Source organism: Semicossyphus pulcher, unplaced genomic scaffold, assembly GCF_022749685.1.
Source record: "Semicossyphus pulcher isolate SPU_LCO1_2020_fin unplaced genomic scaffold, fSemPul1.0.p SCAF_5, whole genome shotgun sequence".
Classification (NCBI taxonomy): domain Eukaryota; kingdom Metazoa; phylum Chordata; class Actinopteri; order Labriformes; family Labridae; genus Semicossyphus; species Semicossyphus pulcher.
The window spans coordinates 8094467-8107765 of record NW_027211726.1 but is presented as its reverse complement, the minus strand read 5'-3'; the positions used below and the strand labels follow the sequence as shown (position 1 = coordinate 8107765).

At 43.5% G+C, this 13299-nt stretch overlaps 2 protein-coding genes across 3 annotated transcripts in view; both read left to right on the top strand.

Moving 5' to 3' along the window:
- Positions 1–2613, top strand: part of hivep1 (HIVEP zinc finger 1) — a 56967-nt gene extending 54354 nt beyond the window's left edge. For both annotated transcript variants that reach the window (XM_069680999.1, XM_069680998.1), the window contains exons 7-8: positions 101–633; positions 905–2613. In XM_069680999.1, coding sequence (XP_069537100.1) covers positions 101–633; positions 905–2014 — 1643 coding nt within the window. In that variant the 3' untranslated portion in view covers positions 2015–2613. The remainder of the gene's footprint in view (positions 1–100; positions 634–904) is intronic.
- Positions 2614–5189: 2576 nt separating this feature from the next.
- On the top strand, positions 5190–8249 carry edn1 (endothelin 1). The gene is made up of 5 exons (XM_069681703.1): positions 5190–5400; positions 5676–5826; positions 6219–6368; positions 6616–6720; positions 7323–8249. The coding sequence occupies exons 1-5, from the start codon at positions 5340–5342 to the stop codon at positions 7459–7461; spliced, it is 606 nt and encodes a 201-aa protein (XP_069537804.1). The 5' UTR covers positions 5190–5339; the 3' UTR covers positions 7462–8249.
- The last annotated feature ends 5050 nt before the right edge of the window (positions 8250–13299 follow it).

Genomic DNA, 13299 nt, shown 5'->3' with positions numbered 1-13299 from the left:
TACCAAAGGGACAATCTATTTTCATACCAGATCTGATGACTCATATGTTGTGGGGGTTACCAGGAATAGACTTCCCTCTTACGTTTTCTCTCATCCGCAGGAGACCGTAGTCAGGTGAGCAGTGCTGACCGCCAAGATTCAGATGGCGATGACTCCGACGGCCCTGATGATGAGGAGAACGATGACAATGAGGAGGAAGAGGACGACAGCCAGGCAGAGTCTGGCCTGTCTACAAACCCTTCCGTCTCTGCCAGCCCGCAGCATATCCCTTGCAAAGAGGCTGAGGTCCCTCCGAGCGCCCTCCTAGCCCAGATGTCAATCAGCTCCGTCTCCCTGTCTCTCTCGCAGCCTCGAGCTCCTGTATCCCACACATTAGACTCAGAGTCTGTCCCCATGATGAGCCCCGTGTCCCTGAGCAAGCAGATATCCATCTCTGGGTCTTGTTACAGCCAAATGCCCCTCCCTTACTCTCCTCCACCTGTTGCCGCCACATCAGACTCCTACACCTCAGACACAGAGTCAGTGCACATGATGAGCCCAGTGTCACCATGCAGGCAGATGTCCATCGACTACCCAGACTTTGAGGTCCCCCCTAGCCCCCCAGTGCCAGGCAAGAGCGCCAAGCTAGGCCAGGTGAGACCCATGTATTCTCATTGTGTTGCCATTCACCCCTCCCTGCCTTCTTTCCTAGCCATACCCTAACTTAGAATCCTGCATGCGAGGCACATCCACAAAGCTCCTGTGAATGTTTTACAAAAAGGTGAATGCATCTTTTTAATTCTGATTAGGCTTTGTGGATTGATCCAAAACCCGTTTCACCTTAACCTTCTTAAATCTTCAAGGCTTGTGCCATAATTAAGTCAAGAAATGAGGCTGAATAGTCATTTTTTCTCTCTTTTCACAGGAGACCTCCTCTGCTCCTCCTGCTCTGGCAACCACTGAATCGGGTCTACCGGTGGACCGGGGCACTCAGACCTCCTCCTATGCTCAAGGTCCAATTCACTTTCCCCCACAGGGTCTATCCCAAACACCAGGAGCTCACACACAGACCCACCTGTTCAGTCACCTGCCCTTGCACTCCCAGCAGCCTTCTCGCTCCTCATACAGCATGGTCCCAGTTGGGGGGATCCAGCTGGTGCCCGCTGGCCTGGCAGCTTACTCCACCTTTGTACCAATACAGGCTGGCCCTGTCCAGCTCACAATCCCAGCAGTGAGCGTCATTCACAGAAACACAAGCCCGTTACCAGTGCCAAACACTCCACCCCAACCAGAAGGCTTGCAAACCCAGCCGCTTGTGGTCCAAGAACCAATCAACAGTGTTGTACCCTGCTTCCCCCTCGGGCAGGTCACTGGTCTGCAGGCTCAAACAATACAGCCGGTTGGTCTGGAGACACTTAACCTCATGGGGTTGACCAACACAGGGCTGGCATCCACCCAGCTGCTGCCCCAGCAAGGGCTCACCCTCAATGCCACCCTTGGGCTTCAGGTTCTAGCTGCAAATCCCACCTCCCAAAGCAGCACAGGCCCCCAGACACACGTCCCAGGTCTGCAGATACTTAACATCGCCCTACCTGCCATCATTCCTTCTCTCAGCCCCCTCTCCACCCTGAGTCCTCTCCCAGGGGCGTCAGAGAGGCAAGGCAGTCCCGCAGCTCCCGGAGCACAGCCATCTCAAAGTGAACGGGGGCCTGGTTCTTTACAAAGCTGCACGTCTGCCTCACCGACTGCTCCTTCGAAGGTCAGCAGCTCTCCAGAACTGACCTCAGGAAACTTTGTTTGCAGTGGAACAGAGCTCAGACGGACTGCTGAGGCGGGAGTAAGGGACAAATCACCACTGCGGCATCCATCACCAGCTCCTGAGAGTCGAAGAGACGGTGCTAAGGAGTTACCAGTTGTGGCGGCCAGTGATCCTGCACATCCAAGACCACCGCCAATGACCAGCTGGCAGAAAGCAAACGATGACTATAATGAGGTATCCAGTGACGATGAAGACAGACTGGTCATTGCGACCTGAAACCCCAAGTGGAAAGCTCTTCTTCTTCTCTTTTTGTAATTCTTGTCACTTTGTAAGACTGAAAACACTTTTCAGGGGTTTGTTTCTTTGCAAATCACCTTTCAAAGCACAGATGCTGACATTCATATTGTATGTGCAATCATATGATTATTATAATGATGACCAATCATTTTATTTTTACTTTTATTGTCAGCTCCAGACAATTTTTTTTTTTGTACATGTTGTATAGACAATTGTGCCTTTATGGAGTTTCTTGTTTAGGAACCTGTACATAATTCCTTATAAATTCAGTAGTTGCTTGTGTTTATTTCCAAAAAAAAGAAGTAAAAAGAGGCATAACGATGGAGGTATCAATTTTATTTTGGAGGATTTGTCATTCGTAAATTTATGGAATTATAAATGTTGTACTGGTATATGTACATTTCTATGGATTATGGGGCAATGTTTCTGTGTACAGATGTTGTGTTGAACTATTTATTATAATCCATCTAGTGCCCATTATGATTCATAAGTCCATAGGTATGTGCATTATGGTAGCTTTACATTGCTGTATCAATATTCTTAACTGTATCAGTAAAAATTTGTTTACAAACATTAAAGTGGTGTCGACGTTGTTTGTCAGTTAAATACTACAAATTCTCTTTGGATTACAGGCGACGGATGTACAAGAGCTATTAATGTTATATGTTGGACTGTGATGTAAAAATCTATTCTGTTGGCTTGTCCTCAAGTGTGTTAAGCATCTTTTTGATAAACCATTTTATTTGGTATACATTTGCATGGGTATTGGTAACTGGTATATCATTTGAGTAACTAATGATTAATGTTACAGACACTTTTGTCTGAGAGTTAATGATCTCCTGCATCCATATCCGATGGCTATGCCTACCAGGAGCAATTTGGGGTTCAGTGTCTTGCCCAGGGATCGAACCCCCAACCTTCCAATTGCGAGACTCTGCCACTGAGCCACAGCCGCCCCTAATGTGTGATATATTAAAAATCGCACAAACATTCTACTCAAGGTTACAAGGTCTGAACCTTCAGCCGTCCCAGACGTGCTCTGTGGAGCCAAAACAGATCTCCGTCATTATATTTGGTCGATCTGGCTCAGCCTCGCTGTTGTGCTCTCTAACCTTTCTGCGGAGCTCTACAGAGGGAATAATTGATGACAAAATGATGTAAGAATGTCATGGTGCGTACAGCAAATAAATGCGACCTTAACATCCCACTTACTATAAATGGTATCAGTCTGTACAACAAAGATCATTAAGATAGTAATAGTTTAAACCAAATGAATGGCATTTAATGGGTGCTGATGATATTTTACACCTACTACACAAGAAGCGTGGTAAATAGCTCTCATGGGACCAGGACTAAATATAGCAATCTAGCCTCAATAAGGGAAACTTCTCGCTTATCTCAAGAGGCTTTACAGTGATAACCTTCTTATTCCACCTCATTCAGAGGGTGACTCATCCATCTACAGTACAGACCCCCCCCCCCCCTTCCCACAGGGCTGGATGGAACCTGCGGGGGAAGCTATAGCAAAGCAAACAGAGACCCCTAGAGGTCGTTACCTGCTAGTGCTTAAGGAAACAAAACAGACTGATGAAGAGAAGTGAACCACAATAATCAGCAAATGGAACAGTGTCAGAACAAATCCTACACAACACAGCTTCAAAGCAGCTGCATGGTTCAGCTCGCTTAATTTTGGGTGTATAAGTTTCAAGCTTCGTCTACTCTTACTCTCATGGTTGTTTCCGGACTGAAGGACAAATGCGCTCCTACTGCCATTAGTACAAGCTGTTCCCCTGGCCAGTGGAAACTCTCGACACCAGCCTCTGATTAGGGGCCTCAGAGCCACAGCAAGACGGGATTCTTTAACCGAGACTTTTCCACTTTGAGCATGTGTGTGCACACCAACGCACACACACAAACAAGGTCCATTTTCCACCGCTGCCCAGAGCAAAGTGTCTCTGAATATGTAGGGAAGTTAAGTACTGCTCGGTTTCCACAGTTTTCTGCAACTGGAGGAGGAAAAGCATTAGATTAACAGCCCGTTTCTACTCTCACCAATAATGTAATCATAATGTCAGCAGTCATTATTGATTAAAACATTGAGCAGCTGTTTCATGGTATACCATGTTATAAAAATTGACAGCTATCACACATGTACATTTGCATATGTACAGTATTAAATTAAACGTATTAGTGTAAATAAACTAATATACTGACTCTTTAAGGACAGAATATTGTGTGAAGTTAAAACAGAAAGTTTGTGATGCTTTCAGGGTCTGATGCTAATTATAATATAAATACTGTAAACTGTGACATGTGTTGACTAGCAGGACTTTAGATAACACTTTACCTCAGACTAAAATATACACACACCTTTGTTTTATGCTGTATGAATTCATATTATTAACATCAATTAAATATTTATTCTCAACCATAATCCTGCTCAAAAAGGACTATAGATAAAAAAAAATGCACTGGTTATGTAATATTGCGCAATGTGTCCAATGTAAATTTTAACCCTATAATAATCATACTTAGGTTTAGGGAATGGAAGCATTCAACTGTCTTTTTTTAAATTATTATTTCAACTTAAATCTCCAGTTCAGATCATGAAAAGGGCAAAATTCCCTCCAATCAGGCAGGAAACATGTGTCTTCTTTGTCCGAGAGTTTCAAACTTATATCTGCAACAAGATTGCTGCTTTAGAGTACCTCATTTGAATCACTCTCATTGTTGTAATTGAGAGGTATTTCACTTCTACTACAGTAATATTCAAACTTAAAGTATCTAATTATCTAGTTTTTACACTTATACTATAATACAGTAGTTCTGTATGCAATGCTAAACATATAAACGGGATATGAATCCTGTAGCTTGACTGCCACCTGCCGTCACAGAAGTGCATCTGCAGCTCATCCAGTGTGGTACAAGGTCGCATTCAATCACTCGTTCACGTACTGAATCAAAAGCAAGGCATCTCAAAGTCCTCAACTTGGCCTGCACGGCGCCTTATCAGCGTCCAATACTAACAAACAACACAGCCTGGGTACGAGCCAAAGGACAAAACTGTACAGCTCTGCGGGAGGAGGAGGGGTGGTGGAAGCTCCTGTATAAAGTCAAAGGGCTGCACATGTGGGGCCACACTGACAGAGAGACTCCAGACTGACGCTCCTGCGCTCCTGAATCTCGGAGGAGGATCACACTTTGAAACACTTTGCGAAGGAGTCACACACTGCAGGATTAATTTTCCACCTTTGGAGGATTATTCATTTTCTTTAGTATTACTTTTTGTTAGAAGAGCCTGGAAATGGATTTACACATTTTGGTTTCCGTGTTATCAGTGATGTACTCCTGGATGTTGAGCACAGGTAACTTGCGCTTTTCCCCAACAGAGAAACAATTTATTTGAGCTGATTACTCTGTGATTGAACACTTATTCAAGCAACGCAATATAAGTAGAATCTAATTACTTTACTTTTACTACAGTTTAAAATTATATTGCTATCTCTGCATGTATCTGCAAGTATCTGAGAAAAAAAATGCTGCATCTTTACTGACAACACGACAAACGTTTGCTTTATTTATGCTCCTGCTGGGTTGAAAGTTTCTATGCACTTGTTAATAACGATGATTTTCATTACAGTGCTATCGGCGCCAGCTGGAGAGACACCCACTGCCTCCGCCGTCTCCCAGGAGCGCCATGTGCGGAACAAACGCTGCTCCTGCGCCACTTTCCTGGACAAGGAGTGCGTCTACTTTTGCCACCTGGACATCATATGGGTCAACACACCTGAGTAAGTCACAATTAGCCTCATATCTGTGTTTCAACAGTAACATGATGCCCTCCAGTAGTTATAGTAGTCTATAGAATGAGACACCTATTTTGGGCAAAAAACGACCAAATTAACCAGCCATTTAAAACATTGTAATGACGAACAACGACTATTTGACGAACCATTAGCACGCACGTTAAGCTAGCAAGTTTTCCGTTAACTTCCTTTGTGTAAGCGTAACTTAAAATAAAGTCCAGTTTATTTGACCAGTTTCGGATAAATTTAACTTTAAGTGACACAAGCTAACTTACACTCTTTTGGACGTCATACACGACGTTTTAAACTGTAAGTGAACTTTATTTGACCGTTAATTTCAGTTGTTGATTTCGAATTGTGTCACTGTTCCATTGCAGGCGCGTGGTCTCCTATGGACTGGGCAACGCTCCCAGGACGAGGCGCGCGGTCGCGGACTCCATGGCAACCAGCAGCGGACCCCGCTGCCAGTGTACGCGGGAAAACGACACAACATGCAGAAACTTCTGCCGGCTGGAAAACCACCTCAGGTGTGTAATTTGGATTTTAACACCGCTTTAAAAACATCTCATGTACAAGCAATAACAACAATGTCGATCATATTTACTGTCAGTGATACTTGAAACGCCTTAGTCTATTATTTTTGTGGTTGTTTCCATTACATGTGAGAACAAGCTTCGTCCTTTTTAATGCCCCTGAATGTGTCGAAACTTCGGGATGAATAATTGAAATGTGAACTCGCTCTCATCGTGTTTTTCTGTGCGCCTTCGCTCACAGGTATGGGACATCGCCAGAAACGGTGATCCGCTCCGCCGAGGGCGATGGTTGCGCTGGGACGCAGTGCAAACACAAGCTGGCAACCGACACTGGCAGGATTAAGAGGTAAGACAAGAACTCTGAATACCACAAAGTGTATTTGCAAAATAAATGCACATGCCAATTATATCTGCACGCAACGCAGAGGTCTTTTGTAGGGCAAAACATCCCAGAGTACATATTTCTCATGAGTTAAACTGGGTGAGCCTGAGAGGTAAACAGCCAGCACGTGTTTGAAGGGAAAGAATTTGGAGATTAACCCTCAAGCAAGGAATTCCCTGTTAATTATGATGACTGAGCACCATTATAATTCCATAAAAGTGGAAGATAAGACTGTATGGAATGTACCTTCAGTGTGCTGCATCACTTTCCACCACTTATCTGTGAGAGTTATTTTGGTAATAGAGCTACATTTGCTCACTTGTACCATCATGTTTCATACTTTAAACCTTAACAAAGTTTGTGGCGCCAAATGTCTGACACATTAATAACTGGAAACACAAACTTCTCCTTGAGCCTCTCGACAAATGTGTGACACTTGGCGTACTTAGCAGCTTGAATGTGAGAGACTGACAGCTTGAAATCCACCCAGATATAGGTTTACTTTTTACATAACTTGGAAGATTGGTGGTTCGGATGTCTAATTTCTTTTCCGTCTTTGTCTACAGGATGAAGAAGAGCAACAAGAAACGGGTGTCGCCTCTGGCAATCAGGGCTGCCTTGAAAACCCGCCTGCTGCTGGAGAAGTGGAGGCTGAGACAGCATCACAGGGCGAGAGCATGGGAGGGCGAGAGCGCGGCCTCCTAAAGAAGACGGAAAACCTCCGCACCATGTCATACAGAGAGGGGGAAGGAACAACGGGCCTTCCTCTAAAGCCATCTGTGGAGGACACTGGAGAGCCCCTATACGGCCGGCAAACGTACTCCATATCGGCTCTGCTGCTGCGGCGTCATGAGCAGAGAGCGTTTACAACTCAGCTTGGCTGTACTTCATGAGAAGAACGAGGTCAAAGACAATACAGGAGTTCAGGTGAAAGGAGATAAGCTGAACTGAGGACTTGGCCCCTCGTCTGGCAAATCAAGGACATCCATTGATCCTGAAGCTGTCGGGGTTGGACTCAGCTTGGACTCCAACAAATAGCATTTCAAAAATCTTGACTTTAATGGAAGGATTCGATTTGAATCCCTCCGTTCAGTGCCGTGTGTGGATGAATGCAGTCCCACTTCTTATATTTAAAAAAGCCATTATGTTACAGCCTGTTAAGCCTAAAAAAGAAGGGATCATGTGCCTTGTGACAGTTTATCACTGACTGAAACTATTTACTGGATTTTACACAACAGGTCGTCTCCTGTACATCAAGACACAGGTCAATGTAGCTTTGCAGTACAGTCGCTGCTGGGAGTCTTCCATGTGGATCACAGATTTATCTGCATGTATGATAATTTAAGTTGTCACTTGTATGTTGCTACTATGTGATCTATTTATTTATTCCTTTTGTAATTTGACGGCCATATTGGTCACGTGTTCGGTTTGTCATTTCTATGAAATGTTTTGTGACCAAGGTGCCAAAGTTTGGCCAAATTTAAATAAATTTATTCACACTTATTTAAACAGTACTTTTCAATGCTTCATCCTTAACCTTTGAACGTCTGTGCTGTTTTCTATACGCAATGGGATGAACTCAAACTGATTTGTTTACAGGAGAGAAGAACTGACAGGCCACAACATTAAAAACTCTGTGAAGTTCAAGTGGAACAGAAATAGTCTGGCTTCAGTGTCTGACAGTTTTAAGTCTGTATTTAAACTAAAAAAAGCAGAAGTGAAAAGAAAACGTGTGAGACACACGGGGGATAAAAGGAGAGACAGCCTCAGATGTGATAACAAGAAAGTGTTGATGTGGAAGACAACGAGGCAAAGAGCAATAAATACCCGGCTAACTGTTCCCTTTCATCTGCGCGCCAAACCAAAGAATACTCTGCAATTTCTACGTGGATTTCAGGTTTCTCTCAGCAGCTCTCATTTCAAACACACAACCGCCACCTTGTGTTTTCGCCGCTCTGTAATGACAACTTAAAATAGTTTGAGATATCCGCCACCTTCCAGTCGGAGCTTCTCAGTCGTTATCTGACGAGTAACTTGGCTTAAATTCAACAAAAACCTGAGTTACAGTAACGTAACTCACTTCTCACCTCTGATGGTTATTGCAGATAAGGGTAATTATTTACACCTTTAACTACCATTTATCACCCTCCTTCAACAGCCCTGCATCTGTTTGCCAACCTAAATGACACTAGAACTCCTGACACCTCCGTGGATATCTCGGGCTTCATCTTGGCTCGTACAACAAAAGTCATTTCAGTCAATCACTCAGCTAGCTCATTTCACAAGTGAGGAAACGCAAACCTTGCCAGATTTAATAGAAGTTCATTTTTTTAGGTCATCAAATCAGATTATAAATAGAATTCAGCCCCGGATGTAGAGTGTCCTCATTAGAGGAGGATGTGATCATTCTATCATTTTTCTATCATTTCAGTAATGTATATTTCCAAACATGCATCAACCAGAAAGCAAAACCACTTCTCCTAACGAATCCTTTAATAGGCCTCGGACAAGAAAGCAGCAGAACTGTTCTTACAAAGTTATTTCGATCATCACAGTCACTTTTTCGAACCGTGCACAGCAGAGAGTCAAGCAGCGCGAATGTGTTGCATCAATCTGTCAGATTTGTCCCCACATTATCTCCGGCGCACTTAGGATGAATGTCATACAAATTGTTCTTGGGCTCAGTTCAAACGTTGGTGCGCCCGAAACTCGTCCCATCACTCATCAAACTGGCAGCGACGAACAATCCAATGCAAATAGTTTGAAAGTCTTATCTTTCCAGCCCATTTAGCAAACAAATCTACGCTGGATTCTGAGCCCCGGGCGTATTGAAAGAGACGCTGCTGTGTCCTCCTGCGTGCGGACTCCAATCATAATAATACTGATGTCATATTTCCAGCCAGGCCTACTTTTTTGTTTGCAAAACAATTTAAAGAGTTTGTCCCGCTGCAGGAGACAGTCAGGGCTGCAGATGTAATCTGAAGACAATGGAGGGAAAGTTTAGATGACACGCGAGAAATGCATTCAGCTGGTTTTAATCACACCACACAGGTACAGCCTGCTGCCAAACCAACCTCCTGTTATTAGAATAGATGTGCTGATATTGTGCTCTCATGGGATTGTAGAGGAAATGTTATTAGGACCACGAGAAAGCAGCATAATGTTTGATACAGCAAGTTATTTGTGCACAACATGTTACATAACCCGGGAACTGTGCAATAAGGACGCTTTCCCATTTAAAAGTGGCTCCATTACAACTTTTCTGCTCATGTACTTCTCAGGTTTATGCAAATGATGCACAACATGTTTTAGATCAGTTGTCAGTGCCGGAAGAAGCACTCAGGTTCTTCACTAAAGTTAAAGCGAATGCCCAACAAATATACTCAAGTAGTACCTAACGAGTAAAAATCATCTCCCGCCGACAACACTAAAATAGAAATACTTTAAAATAGTTCCCCACTGACATTATTGTACCATACCATATCACTGCAGCCCTTTTAACACACTGACTGCATACCTTCTTATCAGATTGCCTTTATCAAAATGACTGCTGCATGCTCGCTTCTGTGACTCGGCTATTTCAGGCTTATCTCCAACACAATCACATGCCCTCTACGTCACCAGCCAGCTGCAGCTTTATTGAGCTGTCAGGTCTGCAGGAGCTTTTCCACAAGGAGATGTGTCCCTGTACCTGCACACTTTAGAGGTTAACATGCATGCGGACGGGCCCCGGGAGCCAACACAATGGCACTTACCCTCCAAACTATGCGGCTCTACGAATGGAACTCCCCTGAGACATTAGCTTTTGGCATAACTCATTAGTCTATTGAATAGAGCCAGCGCTAACATAATACCCCATTACACAGCGAGGAATCTCCTCGACTCGACAGGAATTCTCGAGCTCAGGAGCCGAACAATAGGACTGTTTGCGAGGAACGTCTGGGCGGGGCCGACTGGCCTCGACTTCTGACGTCTGACTAACGCCAGACGCTACCTCCACACGCCCTGTTTTCCAACTAACACTCCCAGCTTTGCCAAAGCGTCTCACGAAACCCTGAAACCAGAGGGGATTAAGTTCTGTGGCTGGCTGAGTCAGACCCAAAAATGTGGCTAAAAAAGGTCACCAGGAGTCAGCCGCAACCTGTCCAGAAAGTTCACTTGTTGGGGGAAGAAGTTCCCCGTTTAGTACCTTTTTTGCAAGAGAAAGTCAGACTAGCAATTTGTCCTCTGTGGTTGAATTTGATGTGTCATCACATCTTGGCGAGCAGGGATGACACACTTCTCAGAGAGCTTATTATTGGAAGCTGTGCAGGTCTCTCTCAGCACTCTGTCTGCCTGTAATCCCGCTCTCAGTCCCGCCCAACCCAGCGGCTGCCTCCAACAAATGCTGAGAGCATTACAGGAATATCCCTGAGATATTTAAAAAATGCTTTGCTGACAGACATGAATGTGAGGATGAGTCCTGTCTGCAGTTACGCTCTCGCTCTTCCCTGGATTTATTGAACTTTTCTGAAGTTTGGAATCAAAAAGAGTGGGGGGCCCTGACATCCGTTGCTTGCATGCACATTTGGAGGGAATGTTCAGAATGCAAAGAATTATACAACAAGCTTCAGGAACCAGTCACAGTTTGACTCCAAAATTAGCTCAGGGATGATGAAAAACATGCACGCAAAAGATTCTAGCTATAAACACGTTACATAACAAATACATCAGCAATCAGATGATAAATAATTCACTGCAAAATTTGCATTTATTTTGCACCTACAGTATTTGCATGTTTCTTTCAAGTGGCTAACAGGTGTTAGACATAAAGCATGGAGAAGTTCACCCTGTCCAACATTCATCAATGTCTGACGAGAAAAAGCCTGAGGCTGTGCTATCCAAAAGTACAGTTTAACCCCAGTGAAAGCTTTAAAACAACAGAATTAGGTTCAGAGACATATTTTCTGTCTTCTGTCTGACACTGTAGCAGTGTAGCTTTAGGGTCCGTCAGTGTACCACTTTGGTGCTGAAACATCTTAACTTCAGGTTGGATCAGAGGTTGACTCTGTGGGTTCAGAGTGAAGTACATTGACAACTTTTCGATAGATTTTTACACACTTAGATTTCCCCAATAGACAAATCCTAATAAGTTTAGTGACCCTCAACAGATTGGCACAAACTTGGGTGACATTCATGGTTTTGACGACAATTTTTCCAAATGACTTTGGTGAGCAAACAACCATTTGATGGAGTACCATGAAATTTGGTCCAGATGTCATTACCCCCTTGAATTGTTCCACATTTGATGATGTGACTTTTCATTTAGTTCCATTATTAGCTGAAAAATGCAATTATTCTTAATGAATGAATTATTATTTAATACAGTATTTCTCAACTGGTCTCGCCTCAGGACCCACCACCACCTCCTTAGTGACCAATTGCGACCCACATTTTTTAGCCAGGCAAATTTATTTAATTAAAATCTGTGCAGTTTGCATAAGAACATAAAGGCAACTACTGTGGGGCTCAACACGTTTCAAGAATGTAAATGTAACTGTAACTGGGATTAACCAATCAGTGGATACATGGAGTGTGAATAAACTAAACTTCAACCGCATGCATGTCATAGGAAACCAGTTACTGTATATATAGAACCCATGTCCTTCAAAATAAAAGCGCAGCATAGACTTTCTGCAACAACTTTTTTTTTTTTTTTTCAAGCACACTTCCGCAACCCATTGAAAACAGCTCAGCGACCCACTTTTGGGTCCTGACCCACCAGTTGAGAACCACTGATTTAATATATAATTTTCTTAACGAAATGTTCCCTTTATTTGACAGGAAAGCGTAAGACAGGAAATCCAAGAAGAAAGAGAGAAGACCAACTTAGTACGGACCAAAGACCACTGTGATAAGGCTGCTTGGAAGGCCCCCAAATGCATATTAAACTCAAAGTTCAATAACTATTTCCAAGATGCTTTACCATCGGGGCGCAGACCAAAACACCACTGGACACTACAACCAATCAGAAGAAGAGAACAAAACGACTTTGCAGGCGGCTGCAGGGCTGGCTAGCTAGTCCAGATTTCCAATTCATATGTCTTCTAGTTGTGATTAAGTAGTCAACACTTACCATTCACAAAATTGATAGCACGCTAAAGTTGTAAACATGTGAAACACTTGGCTACATCTGCTAAACCTTAGCATGCTAGCACTGACATTGTGAGCATGTTGATGTTAGCATTTACCTCAAAGCACCTCTGTGCCCCAGTTAGAGCCTCGCAGAGCTGCTGGCATGGCTGTTAACTTAATGTGTTTCTCTGAGGCTTAATTGACACCAACTATAACTGTATAAAGGTTCACTCATTCCAATCATAACGTGCCACGTTTCTTTTTCACTGCTAAGCTTGTCAACATAAGTGTTGATAACACTGTACTGACAAAACACTGTAAATAGACAGATGTCAATCAGAGTTTCCAAAGATAATCTCAAAGAAAATACATTAAAAAAACACTCACTCGCAGTAACATGCATGATAACACGTGTTACTAAGAGCGTCT